We start from the raw sequence: 21,925 nt of genomic DNA on the forward strand, positions 1-21,925 counted from the left end.
TTTATGTCCAGATGTAGCGCTATTGGCAATAAACAGCAATTTGAGAAGTCGTAACCCAGGAAAATCATTGTCAAGTGGCTTTAGAGCTGCCTGTAAATTTCTCCTTGATGACTTGAGCGCTGGTGTAGAACTGCACAGTTAAATATTTGTATTAGGGGCTCCTACCTTTTACAGACTAATTAAAGAAGACGGAATTCTTTCGTTCTCTCTCATATCATGCTAGTTCTGATCTCTCTCAAGAAAAGGCTACTCTATAAATTGAAGTAAAGATTTTTTGTGTGTGTGGCCGTCCAAACCGGCACTTTTACTAGGTTGCAATAAATCCAAGCAGTAAAAAAAAGTAAATGTAGCTGAAGTGCTCTTAATGATGCTGTGGGCTTACAATCCTATTAAACAGGACTTTGCATTGAATGCTACAAATTGTTTAAGAGGTTATTATAGCAGGGAATGATACTGCTACTTAAGCAAAGTGATTGAAGTCTAAGGCAGTCCAATGCTTTGACAAAAACGATTACATTTAAAGCTGAGAAGCCAAAAATAATAATTATATGCTAAGATTTGTCTAGTTTTAATAAAAATAAACCCAACATTCATAAGGCAGAGTAGATTTATTTTCTTCCTATTTTGTCAGTGCTAGCGAATATAGACAGGAATGGACAGGTTTGGGGTTCTGGCAAACAATGAGGGATCTGGCATGCATTTAATCTACATTCATTACCAGGATGAAATTGTCCCTGTCAAAATATGCTTGAATATACAAGGCTGTCTTATGCTGAGTCAGACCATTGACCCATCAAGCCCAGTAATCTCTGTAATGAAACTGTAACACAACATATTGAACTGTGGTCACAGGGGAAAAAAACATGCACTTAACTAAAGATGATCTATTAATGTTAGCAGCATTTAAACACATTAACTAAACAAAACATAAACAATGAATGAAATGAGAATGAAAATGGAAAATGGAATTAAATATTTTGAAGCTAATCAACAGAGCATTCTGTCCCTGTGTCAGACTTCCTCAACTGGGTGCCCTCTGCTGATGACCTGAGAAAGCTGGGTGGTGGTGGTGTTCCTTCAGCTAACGTGTGCCAAACTGAAAAAAAAAGCTTTAAATGCAACCACCAGCACTTTAAATTGGGTCCAGAAACAAGACATACAATCATAGAATCTTAGAGTTGGAAGAGGCCAATGCAGCTGTTTCAACTGGAGAATTAACGTGCTTATAAACTTGCGTGATTTCTGAAAGCCAGGGAAGGAGGAGGAAGGTGTATGATGGACCAGACAGGTAACAAGTTCCAAAGATATGGGTCTTTTAATAGAATGCCTTAACATATCCTCCTAAGACACGAATTTATTGAGAGCAAAGTAAAAATTACCGTACAATGTTCTCCAAACAAAATCTAAAGAAGCCCCATTTACCCTGGGTTGGTTTTTTTTTTTACTTCTGAGGCTGTATGAAGAAGAACGTGTTGCACAGCAACTGGGACCCAAGCCATGCAGAACTTCATAAATGATATTTAGTGCATTGCACTCTGATAAAAAACTGGACCCAAGCCTCACCCAGGTGTGGAAAACTTTAAACAGGAGGTGCGGTAGATGTTATGTGTCTTGTACTTGCAAGCTGCTTAACCTCCATACCACAGAAACTCCTGTGGTCTCAGATGTGAATAATCTGTAACGGGCTTCTATGTTGTCTTGCTTAATTACTTTGTACAGCACACTTAGTGTGACCTCTTCTCTAAAAACTCATTTTCAATTGACGTGGTATTAAAGAGCCCAACACCATAATTGCCCACCTTAAAAAAGCATCATGTGATTCTTCTTCTTTTTCAACAAGCATTATGGCTTCACAGTGCGGTTTTCCTTTTATCTGTTCAAGACAATGAACTCAATATGTAATCCAGGCATAGGCAAACTCTGGCCCTCCAGATGTTTGGGATTACAATTCCCATCATCCCTAGCTAACAGGACCAGTGGTCAGGGATGATGGGAATTGTAGTCCCAAACATCTGGAGGGCCAGAGTTTGCCTATGCCTGATGCAACCAATCAAGAAATATATATATAATTTTTTTTATATTTATATTTTATTTTTTTAAAGTTTCCTTTATCAATAGATTTCTGTGAGTGTGTGTGGGGTTTCATTCATAGTCACAAACTAACATAATCCACTGACACCTTAGTTCTCCAGTCCTTTCAGCTTGAAATAACTTGATTTATTTAAATAAATTTTACTTGCAAATCATAAATTCAGAGTCAGAGCAAAAGGAAGACACCTTTGGATCTAAGCCACATTTTTCCCTAATAAAAATTGGAGGCACATTTAAATCTCACACCCTAAAAGCTTTTATTTTCAAGCAGGGGAGACCAGCTGGTGCTCTCCAGATGTATGTATGTATGTTTGTTATTACATACCTATTCCACATTTCCTCCAAGGAGCTCAAAGTGGCATACATGGTACCTGCAACACATTTTATCCTCACTACAACCCTGTGAGATGGGACGTGGGTGGCGCTGTGGGTTAAACCACAGAGCCTAGGACTTGCCGATCAGAAGGTCAGCGGTTCGAATCCCCGTGATGGGGTGAGCTCCTGTTACTCAGTCCCTGCTCCTGCCAACCTAGCAGTTCGAAAGCACGTCAAAGTGCAAGTAGATAAATAGGTACTGCTCCGGCGGGAAGGTAAATGGCGTTTCTGTGCACTGCCCTGGTTCGCCAGAAGCGGATTGGTCATGCTGGCCACATGACCCGGAAGCTGTATGCCGGCTCCCTTGGCCAATAAAGTGAGATGAGCACCGCAACCCCAGAGTTGTTCATGACGACATAATGGTCAGGGGTCCCTTTACCGTTACCTTTACAACCCTGTGAGATAGGTTAGGCTGTGACTGGCCTAAGGTGACTCAGTGAGCTTTTTGAATAATTGGGGATTTGACCCCTGGTCTTCCAGGTCTTGGTCCAACACTGTAAACACCACACCACAGTGGACTCCAATCTTGTTGGACTCTCACTCCCATCAGCCCCAGTCAGCATAGCCAATGATGAGGGATGATGGGAGATGTGACACAATAACATCTAGAGAGCACCATGCCATGTCCTGTCAGCATGTTTAGACATAGCTATTACTCACTCTACATGGAATATAGTATCTGCCTCCATTGCCATTCCACAGCCATAATTTGGGTACAGATACCACCACCATCATCAAGAAGTAAATTCTGCCGCATCCCTATATCGGAATAAATGATCCAAGCACACCTAGTACAGTGGTACCTCAGGTTAAGAACTTAATTCGTTCTGAAGGTCCATTCTTAACCTGAAACTGTTCTTAGCCTGAGGTACCACTTTAGCTAATGTGGCCTTCTGCTGCTGCTGCACCGCCGCCACACGATTTCTGTTCTCATCCTGAAGTAAAGTTCTTAACCCGAGGTACTATTTCTGGGTTAGCAGAGTCAGTAACCTGAAGCGTCTGTAACCTGAAGTCTGGTACCTGTAACCTGAGGTACCACTGTACAAGCACATGGTCTTGCCCTGCTGTATGGTCCTTGTAGCTAGAGGTGGCAGGGACTGAATGACGGATCATCTGTATGCAGAGCATGTACTTGTCCCAGGGCTGATCCAAGGCACTTTGCTGCCTGAAGCAAATGAAAGATGGTGCACCCTCCCATTTTGGACAAAAGCCAACCAGACGGGCAGTTGAATCTTACTTCAACACGTGTGATGGGACAGCATCCTACAGTGCACTTGAGGGCAGCAGGCTGGCCTAGGTGGTGCAGGGCAGGTCCCATTGCATACACAGCTTCAGCAACTCACAATTCCCTCTAGTATCTGCTGTCTGGGGCAGCCACCTCACTCTGCCCAATAGTAGAGCTGGCAGTTGGAATGAAAAATGTCCTGTACTCAGGCTTCAATGAATCAGTTAATTCAACTGCCGTGTGGGAATTGCTGCTCTAAGCAATGTAAGGTGTGTCTCACACTGTATAAACTAATTAAAGCAATAAATAAATAAATAGTTTAAGCCTCATGTGTGAAAGCACCCATAGCTGCTAATGAAATCTCCAGCCATTCATCATACTGACCGCAGATTATTCTAACATCTTCAACAGCAACATCCAACATAACACAAATGTAAGCTCCGTGTAAAATCTTATCAGGCCCACTAAAATAATGGGATTTTTGTTTACAAAGGTGTTGATGGGGTTTAGAAGCTTTGATAATAATTCCAGACAGTCAATAAATACGGAGACTTTTACACTGCCGGTAGGAGCCTAGCTAAATTATCTAATCTTGAAAATGACAGACAGCACAATGAACTCTGAACTTAATCTCCTCCAAACACTGAGGACACAGCTGAGTGTTTAAAGTGCTATATAACCTCAGCACCTGCTTGGAAAAGGAATCACTCGATATCTGGAGACCTAGAAACACAGAAGGCGGAATCCACTTGGTGCTGCTTGCTCTGTTCCTCCAGCGGAGGCATCCACTAACGGAAGAAATGTGGGTGGGTTATTTTTATTTTGCTGTCTCCCTTTGCAGCCTTCAGAGCTGCCCTTCCTGATGTCTTTTGGAGGGTTGGGGGAGCTTCCAGAAGAGATTTTGGAGACATTTTGGTGAGGAGGAATCAGGAAAAATGATCCGCCCCTTTCTTCTGTTAGGGGATGGGCATCAGATGGATATTACCTTGAATAAGCTCAGGGAGATACTTCATACAAAACTGGCTTCTGTTGGTTAATGAGTAGGCTTTTGAGTTACACAAAGCTCTTAGGTGGTCAGAATATGGACATTTCACTCAAATGCTTGCAGATTCTTGTCGTATGGGCAGCTGAATTGACACTGTCCAACAATTCTGTATCCTGCCCTTCTCCCACAGAACATAGCTCAGTTGGTTAGAATGTGGTGCTGATAACACCAAGGTTGCAGGTTCAGAGAACAGTAAAACCTTGAGTCTGAGTCAATTTAGCATCTTACACCAAGCTATAAATTAATTTGAAGGAGGAATGCAGAATCTGGTCATGCCCTCATTAAACTGACATTTAAGTGATTGGCGTTGCTCAATGTTTTGGCATTCTTGTGTGTAGCAACACAGCCCATTTATTTCCCACAACAATGTTTATTTTGCATGACTATAGTTCCATGGTTACTTCATTATCATGCATGAAGCAAGCCGGAAGCATGCTATGTGGTGTGTAATAAAGAGGAACTAAAATCTGACCTGTAGATTATTGGTGTTTATCGGCTTAAGGAGACTATCAGAAGAGATCATAAAGAAAAAAGAGAAAATATATGAACAAGATGTGATGTGGAAACAGCAAGATAAGACTGGATAGAATTATGAACTCTGTTTGGACTGATTTGGACATTAACGCAGTAGCAAGAAGATGATCAGAATCCCCCTTCGGATCTTGAAATATGGGTCCCCCCAACAAAATTTAAAATTCGGCTTTGTAATTCGGAATTTATGTGATGTGATTTAATTTGATTTGATTGGCCGGTTAATAAAATATATCTATATTTTTTAAAAATAAAATCTGACCTGTAGATGGAGTGCTTTTGAAAAATCATTTGAGCTTCACGTTGTCATGCGTTTTGTTTGGCAGCACAATAAGCTCCCCAATGTGTTCACTCAGAAGGAATTCTTAGAATGATTAGCAGAAACATTCACTTCTTAGTGGTGCTTCAGTATGACTGCCTAAATAGTGGCTACCTAAATACAAACCTTCTCCCAGGTTGGCCTTATCCTAGGGCAGGAGTGGGGAATCTGTGACCCTCCAAATATTGCTAGAGAAGACTCCCTGGAAAAGACCCTGATGTTGGAAAAGATGGAGGGCACAAGGAGAAGGGGATGACAGAGGACGAGATGGTTGGACAGTGTTCTCGAAGCTATGAACATGAGTCTGACCAAACTGCGGGAGGCAGTGGAAGACAGGAGTGCCTAGCGTGCTCTGGTCCATGGGGTCACGAAGAGTCGGACAAGACTAAACGACTAAACAACAACAACAACAACAACAACAACAACTCCTTCCATCAACCCTAATGTCCTGGCTGGGGCTGATATTGCTGAAGTCTCAAGATCCCCATGGCTTAGGCCCACTTCACCGAAAACATAATGTGTGCATGTGACAAACATGTTTGCAAACACGAATATCACATCAGGGACTCAATCAGGGAGGCAGCGCTGATTGCAACTCCCTGTCTAGAGTGTTGCCCTGTGTGATACATTAAATAGTCCCTAGCTACCCTGGCATCTGGTAAGCATCTGGATTTGTTTTTCCTTCAGAAAGCCTCTCTGAGGTGATGTGTGAGAACCGAACAATGCAGAGGCTAAAAGATATTTTATTCAATGTTGACTGTTCTTCTTCTGAAAATCTCCTTTAGTGCCTCGCCAATTGAATAATGAAGAGCTGCTAATGCAGGATGTTAATAGATAATGAGCAACACAATCACCTCGACACCCATCTCTCCCACCTCCTTATCTGCCCCCTTTGAGATCATCATTGCCTGTTTGAGTGGCAGATTATGGCAGATTATATGCGGAGGACCTTTTAAATTGTTCCATGTGGCTGGCACCATACAGGATGCTACTTCCAAAAAAAGGCCACAGAAAACATATTTACTCATTATACAATAGCAGTTCCAGATGTAGAAGCCCACCAGAGCTGCTAAATGGAGCTCTTCCAGGAAGACAAATGGGGAAAGAATCAATTTTGGGGGTGGGGTAGGGACCTTGAATGCAGTGGGGAGCAGGCAGCCATTTTTTGAATGTCTTGGGCTAACTCTATAATGTGGAGGGTAGGCAGGCCAGGTCTCTCTGAGTGCGAAAGCCAGGCTACTGTTGTCTTTCTTTCCTAACAGGGAGCACAGACTTTGTGCAGCATAGCTCACAAATAAGATGTGCAGTGCAACGTGAATGTAAAACTTTGCTGCCTTTTACATTTAAAAAGGCAATAGCACTCCACAGTTATGCATTAGAGGTACACCCAGCCACTTAAAAAAAACAAACAAGTCACTGATTACTACCTTGCAAATTATAGCCAATAATGACTATATAATTATATCTATTCATTGTATTTATATCCAGTCTTTCCATCAAGGAGCTCAAGGCGATGAACATGGTTCTCCCCAGCTATCTTCACAACAACCATGTGAGGTAGGTTGGCCTAGAGATAGTGACTGGCTGAAGCTCACCTAGTGAGCATCCTGGCTGAGGAGGGGTGTGTGTGTGAAAGGGTTCTGTCCGAAGAGGCAAAAAAAAAAAGGGGGGGGGGTTAAAATGAATAAAGCTGCCACTTTACTATAATACACCAGCCCTCATTATATTACTCAGAAGTTGTGGTAGCAATAAACATACTATTAACTAGGGGAGGAATCACATGCTGACAGTACATTTGCACTGACCCATTTCCCATAGGATCTAATACACATCTCTCACAGATGCTTTCAGGACTCTTACCAAACAGAACTATTATAGCAAAAACAAAAACAACGGCTGTCTTCTGGCACCTTAAGGACTGTGAGATTTCTTATGGCCCAATCCTTTTTGTACTAAAAAGTCCCTTCATTTAATGCAGGAAGAGTTAGATGGTGGCAGACACACGCACACAAACAAACAAACAAACAAACACAAGCACACCCCTCACAGGTATGAAGGAGTGTTAATTGTGGGATTGCTGTTTCAATGGCATTCCCTGCACTGTTTACAATTCCCCTCTTATCCACCAACATCTGGTAAAGAGGCATCTAGTCCACAAAAACATATACAACAATATCTGCACGATCCTATATGTGTCCACCTGGACATCCATCTCATAGAGTTCCTTTGGACTTATTGCCAAGTAAGTGGGTATAGGATTGTGGACTGGGATTATGGAACTGCCACTTGATACCAGTGAGGGAAGAAGTCAGCTCCAACAAGTCCCTTCCTGTGAGGATACTAATTGAGCTGTCTGAGGGAAGAAGTGAGTGGCAGGAGCTGCCTGGGTCCTCCTGGCCTGGATGTGGTCACCAGCTCCACTCCTGCATCTCATTTGGAGGAAGCAGTGCTTCAGTGCAGTGCTCTTTATCAAGGGTATTATTATTATTATTATTATTATTATTATTATTATTATTATTATTATTTCTTACCTGGCCTTCACCATAAAGTCTGGGTACAGCACTTTAAAAATTCAATAAGAAAAACAGTTCAAAACAAATTACAAGACAAGACCATAGGATAGGTGCTAAAATCTGTATCTCTCAGGTGTCAAGGGCCAGGGTAAAGGGGTGTGTTTTGGGCATCTGATTCCAAAACATAATGAAGGTGCCAGATACACCTCTGGGAGAGGGGGCATTGCATGGCTTAGAGGCTGCCACTCCCCGCTCCAAACTTCTGAGGGTGGTGAAACTACCTGGAGAGCCACCTCTTATGAACGTAACCCCCAAAAGGATCTGTAGAGTTGGAAGGAGGTTCAGAACCGTGACTGACATAAGCTGTAACATTAAGAATTGTAAACTTAAGAACATGTGCTTGAGCTTGCTTTCCCCTCCTCCTCCCCATTCCTTTTTCCTCTTGTGATATGTCTTTTTAGATTATGAAACTGATGGCAGGAATTAAGCCTAGACATAGAATCATAGAGTTGGAAGGGACCCTGAGGATCCTCTAGTCCAGCCCCCTGAAATGCTGGAATATGCAGCTATCCCTTTACGGGGATCGAATATGCAACATTGATGTTATCAGCACCACTGATAACTGAGCTATCCACGCTTTGTCTTGAAATTGATTTTTGTAAGTCACTTTTTGGCTAAAGGGTGTGATATAAACGCTGTAGATACATAATAATAAATATGTTAATCCTTGTAGTATCACAGGCCAATCCCCCTCGTCATTTTTACCCTGGCCACATACCCCACGGAAAATCCACACTAAAATTCACTGTGGGTAATATCTACAGTAAACAATGTTCACGTTAGAAAGGCTGTGCTTCTTTACTTTCCCAGAGAGTATAGAGAAGAGAACATCCATCACCAGCCTTCTGCCAGGCTATACAGTACAAGCAACAGTTTTCCTTTGGCTGTATGGGTAGGTTTTGTGCCATTTTGGCCTGCAGTTTCAACTTTTGTCACCTGCTCCATCCTATGCGCATATTTTGCCTCATGTCTGGTAACTGGGCCATTGGGGGGCTTGCTTGTCTGTCACCGTTGTGCTAGATGAATGAAAAACAACATGTCTTCACAGCTGCATAACTGTTCGTTCACACAATACTTATCCAGGAACAAAATGAACACCACTGTTTTGACGATGTGGGTTTGCAGTCATGCATTAAATAAGGCAGGGAGCCAGGAACCAAGTGGAAAATATGATCATCTGTGTATGGGCACCATCATTTCTGCCAGATCAAAGCAGCTGAGAAAAACACTTTGGACACTACAGGTTAACACATAGGGCTCACAATTGCTTTCTGACATTTCTAGTTCAACCTTCCTGTTAGAAGGTCAGGTTAGTGTACATAAAAGCTACTCCCATTTATATTTAAAGCCACCCTGTGTGATAGGTCAGGCCAAGAAAATGTGTGTGAGACTAGCCAAAGATTGTCCAATGTGCATTATGGATGAGCAGGAATTTGAAGTCAGATGCCCTTAGTCCAATTCCAACTTTCTAACCCAGGGATGGAAAGCCTGTGGCCCTCCAGATGTTGTTGGACTCCCAACTCCCACCAGCCCCAGCAAGCATGGCCAATAGTCAGGGATGATGGGACTTATAGTCCAGAAACACATTTGTAGTCCACAGGTTCTCCATCCCTGTACCAGAGGCTTGCAGGAGACCGAGATGGAGTCAGACAGAGTCCTCATGGGTTCCACAGCTCCATGCTCCATGGGGGGTGAACTTGAACCTGACTAAGCCTTTGAAACCCCCCCATGAGCTCTTCCACCCCATTATACCTCTTTCTTTGGAGGCAGTGACTGGCATTGGGCCACAGCAGAGCTCCTTACCTGTGTTTCTCACTCTTGTTTGCAACGGCTGAATCATGCCCTTAGTAAGCCATTATTTTGTTATGGTTAATAATTTTATAATCATTGAACTTCAAGAGGTGTCTCCAATAAGCTAGAAGTTAATACCTAACCTTTTGCATGTTCATGTTCAGTCTCCAGATGGCAACGGTTGCTGTCAAGTGATCCTTTCATCTGTGTTTGTGTGACATCCAGTGGCTGGCGGGATCAGCCACAAGCATGCTGTCTTCGGTTAATGATTTAAGAGGTCATTCTCTCTGCACAAAACCAGTAGTTCCTCTGGTTATTTCCCCCTTACATTTGTTAAAACACCTTGTTGTCTGTGATGTGCACATACAGTTGAATTCAAGCATATGTGGCTAAGATAACTTACTTGTGTCCTACTGAAGTATGCATTATTCTGAAGGGAGCAACCTTAAACCCACAGGGAGAGTTGACAGAGGCCTGTTCATTGTCACAATGTATATACCGTAGCTCCTACAGTTCCCCAGGAAAACCATTGTGGTTATTGTGGCTCTGGGAGAGAAATAAAGGTCTCTCAACAACTCTCAGCAGCCTTAACAAACTACAATTCCCAGGTTTCCTAGGGGGAAGACATGACTGTTTAAAGTGGCATAGATGTATAGTGCAGATGGGGCATGCTTATTTTGTTAAATTTGTTAAATAGGTCTCTCACTGTTGCCTGTAGTTTGAAATAATAATTAGAAGTCAGGGTGTTTCTTGGAGTCTGCAGGATGGGAAGATATGCCTCAAACAAGCATGTTGGTGTTTTTTAATTGTAGTAATTTGCCCTGAGACTTTGGGGTGAATGGCAAATAATAAGCCAAAATAATAATAATGTTTTGCTTATAGCAAAACATCATGGATGATAATGGGATTTGGGGTTTTATTTTTATGAGATCCATTTAAGCAATAAAAACTCTAAATTCCATATGGTTCCATATATTTTTTGGGTTGTTTTTTTAAAAAAAAATTCAGCCTGAATATCATTGCTCATGCAGCCCAAACAGAACTACCCACACACAAGAGAGAGGCAGCAGTATGGTGGATGGGATCCCAAGGTTTGAAGAAGTACTTGTTTTTTATTTTTAAAATCCTCAAAGGGTGTTGGGGAATAAGAATGTATCCCTGTGACCCACGTATGTGGAGAACTAATAAACATGGGGCTTTGCACACTCTCCTGCAAGGAGAGAGCCCCAGTAGCAGAGATTAAACTCACAAAAGTTAAGCAGCAGTATAGTGTTAGGAATATAGGTTGCTATACCGTTTTTATCCCATACATCTGCACATAGCAGCTGACCTCTCTTTCTATCCCCCTTGCAATGAGCAGATGCCACACTGTTAAGTAATGCATTACTTACAGATTCAAGGTCTCAGTCATGCATTGTTCCATGCAGCAGCAAGAATAATACAGGCAAAATACTCTTGGTTAGAAAATACAGCAAAGATATCTCCAGACACATGCTCTAAGTTCAGAGCTAGCTTAAGCGTGTCTGTCCTCATTGGTTACATGAGGCAGAGAGAGAGAGAGAAGAACAGGAAGATAAGGCTTCATTTCCTCCTTCACTGGAGGAGAGTCTAGGAAGTACTGTTCTACAGCTGTGTTTGACTGCAAATTTCCCCAAAGGGGACCCCCCACAAAACCAGCCCAGTGAGATCTGGCCATTTTTTTTAATGGCCATGTAATCTGACTGGCATGGGGGGGGGGAAGACACAGAAAACTGGATGGCAGGGGAATATTATTATTATTATTATTATTATTATTATTATTATTATTAATACCCTGCCCATCTGTAAATCACCAAACATTAAAAACTTCCTGATACAGGGCTGACTTCACGTGTCTTCTAAAAGTTGTATACCGGTAGTTCTTTATCTCCTTGACATCTGATGGGAGGGTGTTCCACAGAAAGGGCACCACTACCGAGAATAGAAAGGAGTGGTTGGAATTCTGAAAATAAGCACTCCCCTGCTGCAACATTTCGTTGCAGCCCCTCTGGTTTTTAGCATAATAGTTGCCAAGATGCATCTCTGAGATCACTATGAAAAGTTCCCAGAACAACACACATTGATCTTGGTACATGTTGCAGTATTTCCCCCAGTGTAATCTGCTTCCTTAACCTGTGCAGACTTTTATTAAGGCAACAGGAAAAAGCCAAGCATGGAAAATATGACTGTATGCTTTTGGATGAGTGACAGTAGTCTGACTGAGATTGATGTAGAAGCTAAAAAGGTCATTGATTTTAAAGCACCCTCTGCTTTGCCTTATCCTAGGGGTATATTTCTACTTTATGGATGTGGTTTTTTTAATTAAAAAACATCTTTACTGAAAGTTCATAAAATACATAATTATATGTGCACTAAACATGGTGAGACCTAAATACAGAGGTACCTCGGGTTACAGACGCTTCAGGTTACAGACTCTGCTAACCCAGAAATACCTCAGGTTAAGAACTTTGCTTCAGGATGAGAACAGAAATTACACGCAGAAGCAGCAGGAGGTCCCATTAGCTAAAGTGGTACCTCAGGTTAAGAACAGTTTCAGGTTAAGAATGGACCTCCAGAACGAATCAAGTTCTTAATCTGAGGTACCACTGTAAAAGAGAGAAAGAGAGAGAAGAGAGAGAGAGAGGAAGGAAGGAAGGAAGGAAGGAAGGAAGGAAGGAAGGAAGGAAGGAAGGGAGGGAAACAGAACCTGTGTAGAAGGGAAAATAAACATGGGGGGAGGGAAACTCCCCCCCCAAAATTGTATACTTTACAAGGTTCTTATTGTACTTTATGGCTGTGTAAAAATATCTTGCACACGTAGTGTTTTAGTTAATATATTGCCTGTTACTGTACATCAAAATGGGTATGTATTAAGTAGACCTGGCTTCAAGGAGAAGACTGAGACTGGAGTCATGAGCAAAAGGTTACCAGCGCTGGCAGGGGAACGACAGCTGTGACAGCACTTGCGTGCAGAACGTCTTCAGGACCGCCAGAGTCAACCCAGGGTTTGTTTTCTCATCTCTAACTTTCTCATTGCTGACCATTTTTCATTTCAGTGATAATAATAAGAGAGGAGAAGGTCCTCCCTTAACACTGAAACAGTTCAATATTTGACCATGGCTATAAATACCAGCCCAAACGCAGCAGGATTTTATGCAGAAGAAAACAAAGATAACGTATATGAAACTGTTCTTGGCGAGATCAAGTACTTGGAGCTGCCTCTAGGAATCACTTTAGGGTAAGTAGCATCATATCGCAAAGAATGCACTTTATTCTGTCCTGTGGGGGTGGCTTTATTTATTTATGTTTGGTTATACAGAGCTATCCTATCATTCTTTCCGACCTCAGTAGAGGTTTAGCTGTTCCTAAAACAACCAGTAAAAATGGACACCTCTGAAACTGAAGCACATCCCTTGATTTTAATGAAATGTGTTGTTTCCATGAAAAGTATTTAGGTTCCATAAGTTAAGGCGAGATTCTTCCTAAGACTCAGTTCTTCTGTTTAGTGGCGTTATTTGGATTTCTGTGCTGGAAGCAGCTTTGCATTGGGGCACATGATTTGCTGATGGTATTGGTTTGGTTTCTGTGAATGTATACTCTTTATTTCCCCTGTTTTTGGAGTCTAAGAAAATGTTATATTTGAAAAATAGGTGTGTGTCCCCCTCCCCCCGTCCAACCCCCAGGGAGTGGATTACATTTCATACACATGCAGATATAGCTTTGATGATTAAAAGGTATTTGTGCAGCTAGTGCAGAGTGAAATACCGAAAGGGTTGACATTCACAGTAGCACATTAACTTACTATAGGCTAAAATACAGCAATTAGCGAATAAAAAAGAAAAAAAATACATTTGCGTTTCCATGGCCATATTATATATTTGATTACAAGGTATCATATTCAAGTTTATTTTTAGTACCCGACAGAGGTTTTTTTAAAAATAGCATGGCTCTGCTGCCACAAGGATCAGTTTACAAAGATGATTCTGCTAGAAAAACTAAGAGAGAGAGCCAACTAAGTCATACTCAGAGTAGACCCATTGAAAACAGTGGACAAACATTGCACATCACCCAGGATATTTTTATTTTCATGTCACAGTTTTAGCAAATTTAACTTCCCCCTTGTTTCATATGTTCTTCACCTGATGTAAATAAAGTGGAAAAGCAATTTTTTAATATCTATTTGTATTTCACTCTAAGTAGAACGTTGTTGAAAAATTATGGAAGAACCATAGTAGCAACACTGCCTCATTCTCTCCTGGATCTGTGAGGAAAGGAGGATGTTTCTTGCATTGCAATATGTTCTCTTTTTCTAGGACATGTCCTCTTTTTAAGGGGTAAATTTTCTGTCTGGGTGGAATTCTTGAATTTGCCGAACCAGGGACCAGGCTACTTTTTATGTTGTTTTGGTATATTTTGAAGGGATATTGTAGATTGCACCTGCTCCCCCTCCCCTCCTGCCTCAGGCGCTGGCAAATGTGTCTTTTTTTGTTGCTGTTGTTGTTGTTCTTCAAAATATGGCAACCCTAACATCCCTCTAGAGGGATGCGGGTGCCGCTGTGGGTTAAACCACTGAGCCTAGGGCTTGCTGATCAGAAGGTCGGCGGTTTGAATCCCTGCGACAGGGTGAGCTCCCGTTGCTTGGTCCCTGCTCCTGCCAACCTAGCAGTTCGGAAGCATGTCCAAGTGCAAGTAGATAAATAGGTACCACTCCGGTGGGAAGGTAAACGGCGTTTCCATGCGCTGCTCTGGTTTCGCCAGAAGCGGCTTAGTCATGCTGGCCACATGACCTGGAAGCTGTACGCTGCCTCCCTCGGCCAATAAAGTGAGATGAGCACCGCAACCCCAGAGTCGGTCACGACTGGACCTAACAGTCAGGGGTCCCTTTACCCTTTAACATCTCTCTATGCAGTTGACCTGTTTCTTCCTGTTGCCCTTTCCTCATCTGAATAGTGTTTCAGGTTGAACTGCAAGTAAGCATAGGAGGACATCAACTGGGCCTAGCTTTATGAGAAACCAAAGCAATTTAATATATATATATATTTATTTTGGTCCCTGCCTTTTTCAGTTCAAAGAGCTTGTGCTGCCTTACCCTCTCTCCTTCTTACACCTATGAGGTATTTACCAACCCATTTCCAGATACAGTGGCTCAAAGTGATAAATGCAAATAAGTATTTATCAAGAAAGTGTTTGCACTGTTAGTGTTCTACTCTGGGATATGTGAAGGCATTGTTATAAAAAGGAGAGACCCATTGAGAGTGTGCAGAGTACCGCTTTAGTGTAGGATAACTAGACACCCATCCTACCCACCTCTTCTAAAGACAGAACTTCAGCGACCATCTGAGGGCGTTTCCAGACTGCCGATATTTTCAGGTGGGATTCAGCCCACACACCGACAAATCCAGGTTGTGGAGGAGTGGGAGCTTTACTATCACAAACCTCGGACGTTTGCAATAAGGAAAGCGACGCAAAGTACCTCCCCGTAAACAAACAAGAGGGAACGCTCATTCAACAGCCAACATCGTCCGTCTAATATCTCTGCAGACCAATCAGGACGAATGCTCAGAGATCAGGTCGTCTGGAAGCGCCTCCAAGTCGTTTTAGACGAGCGCAAACCAGTCCTGTACAGAGCTGGGAGCATCTAAGTGTGTGATGCCCCTCCTCCCTCCCCGGTTGGGGTTTGGTGCGCCGACCTCTGCCTAGGGCTGGGCTGTCAGGCTGGGTAAGTCCCGTTGGACTCAGCAATTTCATGTAAGCAGGCTTCTGGCCGAATACCTCCAAGTAAGCGCGAGCAAGACTTACTTCCAAGCATAGGAGCCAACTCCTGGGGGCCGAAGTCGCTTCGCCCCCTCTAATAAAATATTTGACGGGATCGCCCACCCAAGTTAATGCACATTGCCATTTAGATGGTGTAACGTGCACCACGTTACGTGATCGATTGTGCAGGAGCCCCTTATATTTTATTCAAGTTAGCACCCTTGCTTCCAAATACGCACGCACAGGATCGGGCTGCAGGGACAGGTTGGAGAAAGGGAATTAATAGGCGCGGAGATGGGCAGAGCCTAGCGCTATGCGCAGAGTTAGGCCCCCAGCCCATTGGCTGGAAACAGGCTTTCTGGGCGGGGAAGGACGTCCCCTTGAACTTTGTGCCACTGACTCCAAATTAGGAGCTCCTTGGTGCTCAGCAACCCCGCGCCTTCCAGCGGCTCCCCGACCCGCAGCGAGGGAAGGCTCCTTGCCCCAGCTCCCCGGCTGCCACAGCAGGAGCGCCCCGCGCCCCAGTCCGGGCCACCGCGCCCCGAGGGAGTTCTGCAGGAGGCGGGCACCTCCGAAGGTCGACGGCTCCTTCCGGCTCGCTGATTGGCTCGCTTCCTCTGCGCAGCGGCTCGCCCCGCCCCTTCGAGCCTCCCTCCCTCCCCCGCGGGCTGCCTCGCTTTCCTCGCTCTCGCCCTTTGCGCGCCTCCGCTCGCTTCCCTCCCATCCAAGATGGCGGAGAGCCTGCCGGAGCATGAGCGGATCCTGCAGGAGATTGAGAGCACCGAGACGGCCTGTGTGGGACCCACCTTGAGGTAAGGGGGCGGGGGAGGCTCTCCCCGGCCAGGCGCAGGGGCTGCACATGCCAGGCTCCCCCCCCCGCGCGCTCCCCCCCCCATCTCTCTCTGGTTGCCACAGCAGGAGCCAGAGCAATGACAGCTCCTCCCCAGGCACACGCGCACATTGGCTGCGGGGAGCAGGCTCTAGGGAGAGGTGCCCCCTTTCCTACCAAGTCTCAGGAAGGGAGATTCCTCCGAGCCTTTTAAGTCCTCCCTCCTGTGGAGTTTCTTGCCCTTCCCAACGTCTTGGGGCGGTGGTCTGTCTTGCTGGTGCCCCCTCCCCCGTTCCTCTGTCGTCGTCCTCTCTCGTGTATCTTGTCTATTGTACCTATTTCAGCCTGACACTTCACCTCTGCCCTTTGCAGGCTCTTCTTTAAACCGAAAGGAAGGGGAGGGCGAGAGGTCTGCCTTCCTCCTCCTCCTTCCTCATTATCTGACAGCTCACCTGGCCTCCCAAGACAGGCATATCGGTTTAATCAATAGTCTTGAGAAATTCAGTTCTGTGCTCCTTGAAATGAGAGAGAAAATGCACTCCTCTAGAGAAGCTGCATTTGGCTTTCTTGAGTTCTGAATTTGTACTAATTGCCTGTGTTTGGAGACCAATGAGCTATCAAATGAAGAAGGGAGACACCTTTTTGGAAAATCCTGTTAGGTGAAATGCTAGGGTGAAATGGGTTTCGGTAGTTATCCATTTGTCCTGACAAACACCCCTACCTTTTAGTTTTGTTACTGAAGTTCCTCTGCAACTGATATTGGCCTGACTTTTTCTGGCACTGTATTTGTTTTACTTATTTAGAGTATCCCTGTAGCTATCATGAAGATAAAAACAAAAATACGTTTGTTTTTAATTCTTTTGTAGCTCTCTTCTGCCATTTTTGTTTTCCTTGGCACTTGCAAAGCTTACATCTGATAGACTCTGGTTATTGCCTCATCTTGTGTGAAATAGTTGTGAAATATATTGGAAGGAACATAAGAGTTGGATTTCGTATTACCCATTGTGGTTGGAGGAACAGTTTGGATGTTTGTAATTTTTTTGGACCTGTGAAAGCCAGTGGGTGTGTCTTGCTATTTATGTAGTCACTGGACTTGTAAATCGGCTTCCTTTGAAAGTGTTGTGTTCACTAATCTTATGTGGAAACGAGGCTGCTCTTATTGTTTCTCACTACAATGTCCTGAATCTTAATTACATGCTTTATAGTTGCAACCTGTGCCAAAGAACTGGGGCAAATCTTTACTAATTACTTATTGCTGCACCATCCAGTGAGCATATCTCCGCAAAGATAAAGGTGGCTCTCTGGTGGCTAGAATAACTTTAGGTCTTAGTGATTTTCCTCCCCTTTCATCTTGCCTGCAACACACCTCTCTTGTGCCATGGGACAGTTCTACAGCATGAAGCTAGGATATATTTTGGTGGTAGATGTTTCATCGCATAGTGGTTCTGATGTTTCATTATGTCATCTGCCTAGACCAGTCATTCTCAACCTTGTTGTTGGACTACAGCTTTCATCATCCCTGACCACTGGTCCTGCTAGCAAGGGATGATGGGAGTTGTCATCCAACAACATGCAGGAGCCCAAGGTTGAGATATGCTGGTCTAGACTGAGGATATGTTTGATTCTAATATTGTGTTCAGGTAGAAGATGCTGTGCCCCATTTCTCAGTGCTTGCTTGTTGAATTCACAAAAGAAATATTAAATCGGGAAATAATGAAAGAGTGTAAGGATGAGGAAAAAGTGGGGTGATGTTCAGAGATAGGGCTTGCTTTCCCTGTTAGCAAAGGTTGAAGGAACTGGATATGGTTAGGCTGGAGAAGAGGATGGAGGGGGGGGGGTTACATGATAGGACTCCTCACTTAACTAAGGACCATTGCAGAAAGGAGGGCAAATAGTTGCTCTCTGCTCCCCAGAGGACAGGACCAGAACTAATGGATTAAGTTAAAAGACGTTTGATTTTGGCTGAACAGTAGGATAAACTTTTAATGGAGAAATTTGGCACTGGGACCAATTACTTGGGAGCAGAGGTATCTCTCTTGCTGGAGGTCTTCAAGTAGAGGTTAGACAGCCAGCTGTTGGGTGTGTGTGTGTGTGCGCGTGCTCTAACTCTGCATTTCCTGCACCCAGCAAGGGGCTAGATTGCCAGCAAGATCCTCTCCAAACACTCTGCTTCTGTACTCTATTTGTGCTACATGCAGGCTCTATGCTCTTTCTCTTCTGCTCTGGCATACTGAATCCAGTCAAAATCTTAAACAAGCTGTCAAGCTCCACTGAGGTTGGAAGCCCATTACAAAAGTGAGCACACTCATTCTGTCGCCAGAACTGAAGTTCCTTAAAGCTGAAAAACAAATCAATACCTGCCTTCATGAAACTTTTATTTTCATTATGAGTAGACAAGTCTCCCAAAAGCAATTCGTTCAGTTCCCCGTTACACTAGGAGGGATTGATGCAGGGACACCAGCTGCACAAGGTTTGAAAGAAACCCATTTCTTTCATTAGGTTTTCTACAGGCAAAGTGTCTGTTGGGTTGTTGGCCATATCTATCTATATCTATCTATCTATCTATCTATCTATCTATCTATCATCTATCTATCTATCTATCTATCTATCTATCGATCTATCATCTATCTCAGGCATAGGCCCTCCAGATGTTTGGGACTACAATTCCCAGGACCAATGGTTAGGGATGATGGGAATTGTAGTCCCAAACATCTGGAGGGCTGGAGTTTGCCTATGCCTGATCTATATCTATCTATCATCTATCTATCTATACCTATCTATCTAGGTTTCCCATTCTCGCCTATGTTCTATATGCCCAGAGGAGTTTCATGTTGTGCGCACTGCTTATTTGCCTCTTGTAGAATTATGAACCACTGGAAATGCTGTGCGTAAGTCAGCTGTGTAGGCAAATTTTCTGTGGAAGAGATTCTTGCACAATGTGATAGGAAATCCACTCTTTGCCTGGTAAAGTTTACGACTTCAGATTTGTGTGTGCAACAATTTATTATATAACCATTGTAACAATGCATTTGAAACAGTAATGGGTTACATCTTGCTACAACCAACTATGCTACTAGCACGGGATATGTTGAACAACTTATGTTGCATTTAAAACATATATTTTGTTCCTATCAGTGCTATGGCTGTTTTAACTAGGCTTGTAGAAACCCTCTTAAAACTTTTGAAATAGATAGATATTTAGCAAAGCTGAACCTGTTGCTTCCCACCAGTATTTAATAAGCTTATATATATATGTGCTACTGCAGTATGAAAAGTATTTAAGGCACTTTCTGCATTATAGGGCAAAAAGTGTATTGGAACTTAGGCTAAATATTTACTGTGAACAAGGTTTGTGTGTGCATGTGTGTATACTCTCTCTCTCTCTCCACACACACACACACTCTCACACACTTTTTTTTTTAGTACAAACAGCCTTTAGCAGATATATCATTTAGACATAAGGACCTGGTTTTCTAATACAGTCCGTATACCTTGTGTCATAAGAAGTTGCTTGCAGAGACTGAAACACAGTATTCTTCACTAAAATGCATTGCAAGTCTGCAGGTAGAATGACATAGTATGTACAGTAGTGACTTTGCAAAACTAGATACTGATACATTTTTTAACTGTAGCTTTGGGAAGAAGTTGAACAAGTAAAAATTACTTTGCCACCCGCGTATATCCATGTTTTCAATTTACTACTCACCAACTTTATACAGTATAGCGAAATAAGGCAGGGGTCTAACACAAGATGATCTGAGATGGGGAACTAACTTTAGCTTTCGGGAGCTTGGATAATGGTTAAATTCTTTGGAGAGCCTATTTCAGGGCCTCCATTCCACCCCTGCCCCAATTTATGTCTAGTAAGCATCTGATATTGTTGTCTCCCGTACTTCTCTGCTGGAATACCTTTTATGTTATTTGTTGCACTTATGCTTCACCTTTTCCCCAAGGAGCTCAAAGTGCAGTACAGTGGTACCTCAGGTTACAGACGCTTCAGGTTACAGACGCTTCGGGTTACAGACTCCACTAACCCAGAAAAAGTACCTCAGGTTAAGAACTTTGCTTCAGGATGAGAACAGAAATTGCGCAGTGGCGGCGCGGCAGCAGCGGGAGGCCCCATTAGCTAAAGTGGTGCTTCAGGTTAAGAACAGTTTCAGGTTACGAACGGACCTCCAGAACAAATTAAGTTCTTAACCTGAGGTACCACTGTATTCTATAGAATTTCAGCCTAATCCTGTAACTCTTCTGTTCATCATGGTTTTAGATGTAAATTCCACCATGTTCCATGGGGCTTGCGACCAAGTAAGTGGTCCTATACATGGTTCTCCGCCCAGTGGCACAGCTAGGCAGGGGCGGGGGGTGGCACAGTGGCTACTGGGCATCGGGGGGGGGGGGGCTGCCTGGCAGCAGGAGAGCTGCAGGGGGGCAGAGCCATTGTTCATCCTTCAAAAATGCTAGCTATGTGGAAAAAGATCAACACCTTTGGTCCACCCCAGGTGCTGGCAGGGGTTGCTACGCGGCTGTCTCCTCTGCCTCATTTAATCACCACAACAACCCTGTGAGGTAGGTTACGCTGAGATGTTCCGACTGGCCCATTGAACTTCATGTATGAGTGGTAGTTTGAACTCTGGTCTCCCAGGTCCTATTTTGACACACTAACCATTCCCAGTTATTTTTTTTCCTGAAAGTTATTTTTTCTTTCTTATATCATAGTCTAAAACTCCCCAATATCCATTTTTTTAAAAAAGAAATCATGCAGAGTTGTATATTTGCTACTGCTGTGTGAATTAAATTAAATTAAATTCAGGTTACAGTTATTGAAGACATTTTCCACACTAAAAAACTGTATTTGATACCTGGGCTTCATTGACTCTAGGTTATTGGTGAAAGATGGAAGCATAAGACAATGGGCCCATGTTTTCTAGATCAAAAAAACACCAGTACATTCTTGCAACAATACTGCATTCAAATTATGTGGTGATGCCTCACTTAATGCTCTGTAATTCTCAGTTTCACAACAGAACTTCAAAGGAAGTCATGTGTGTGCTTAAGGCACCTGCGTACACATTGCTGTTGTTGATGTTTGGATGTTCAGTGAACTTGAGAAGGATGGTATAAGGACAGTCATTACCTCGGGCCCCAAGAAACAATGGTCCTGCTCAAAAGTGGCTCTAGGGTTCTTTGAACAGAAAGTGAGATTTCACGAAGCTTGTTTTTCAGGGAGACCAAGCAGTTCTAACAGGCACTAGGGATGTTGTTATGATTCTTTCCCAGTGGTTTCATCACTTAACAGCACCCAGTATACCATTCGCTACTATGCTTCACAGTAGCCTCTTTGCTGATTGTGTTCTCTGAGGCTTTCCCTACGCCT

At 43.4% G+C, this 21,925-nt stretch overlaps 1 protein-coding gene across 14 annotated transcripts in view; it reads left to right on the plus strand.

Moving 5' to 3' along the window:
• Positions 1 to 12,921: 12,921 nt before the first annotated feature.
• The window catches only part of EXOC6 (exocyst complex component 6), a gene marked incomplete at its 3' end in the record, with an annotated part of 93,582 nt that continues 84,578 nt past the window's right edge, over positions 12,922 to 21,925 (plus strand). For 7 of the 14 annotated variants that reach the window (XM_081913254.1, XM_081913252.1, XM_081913253.1 and 4 more), the window contains exon 1: positions 16,385 to 16,534. In XM_081913254.1, the coding sequence (XP_081769380.1) occupies positions 16,452 to 16,534 (83 nt within the window). In that variant the 5' untranslated portion in view covers positions 16,385 to 16,451. Of the gene's footprint in view, positions 13,207 to 16,384; positions 16,535 to 21,925 lie in introns of those variants that run through there. The other 7 variants (XM_081913256.1, XM_081913258.1, XM_081913263.1 and 4 more) reach the window with 4 other exon arrangements.

Source organism: Podarcis melisellensis, assembly GCF_964234715.1.
Source record: "Podarcis melisellensis genome assembly, chromosome: 5".
NCBI classification, from domain to species: domain Eukaryota; kingdom Metazoa; phylum Chordata; class Lepidosauria; order Squamata; family Lacertidae; genus Podarcis; species Podarcis melisellensis.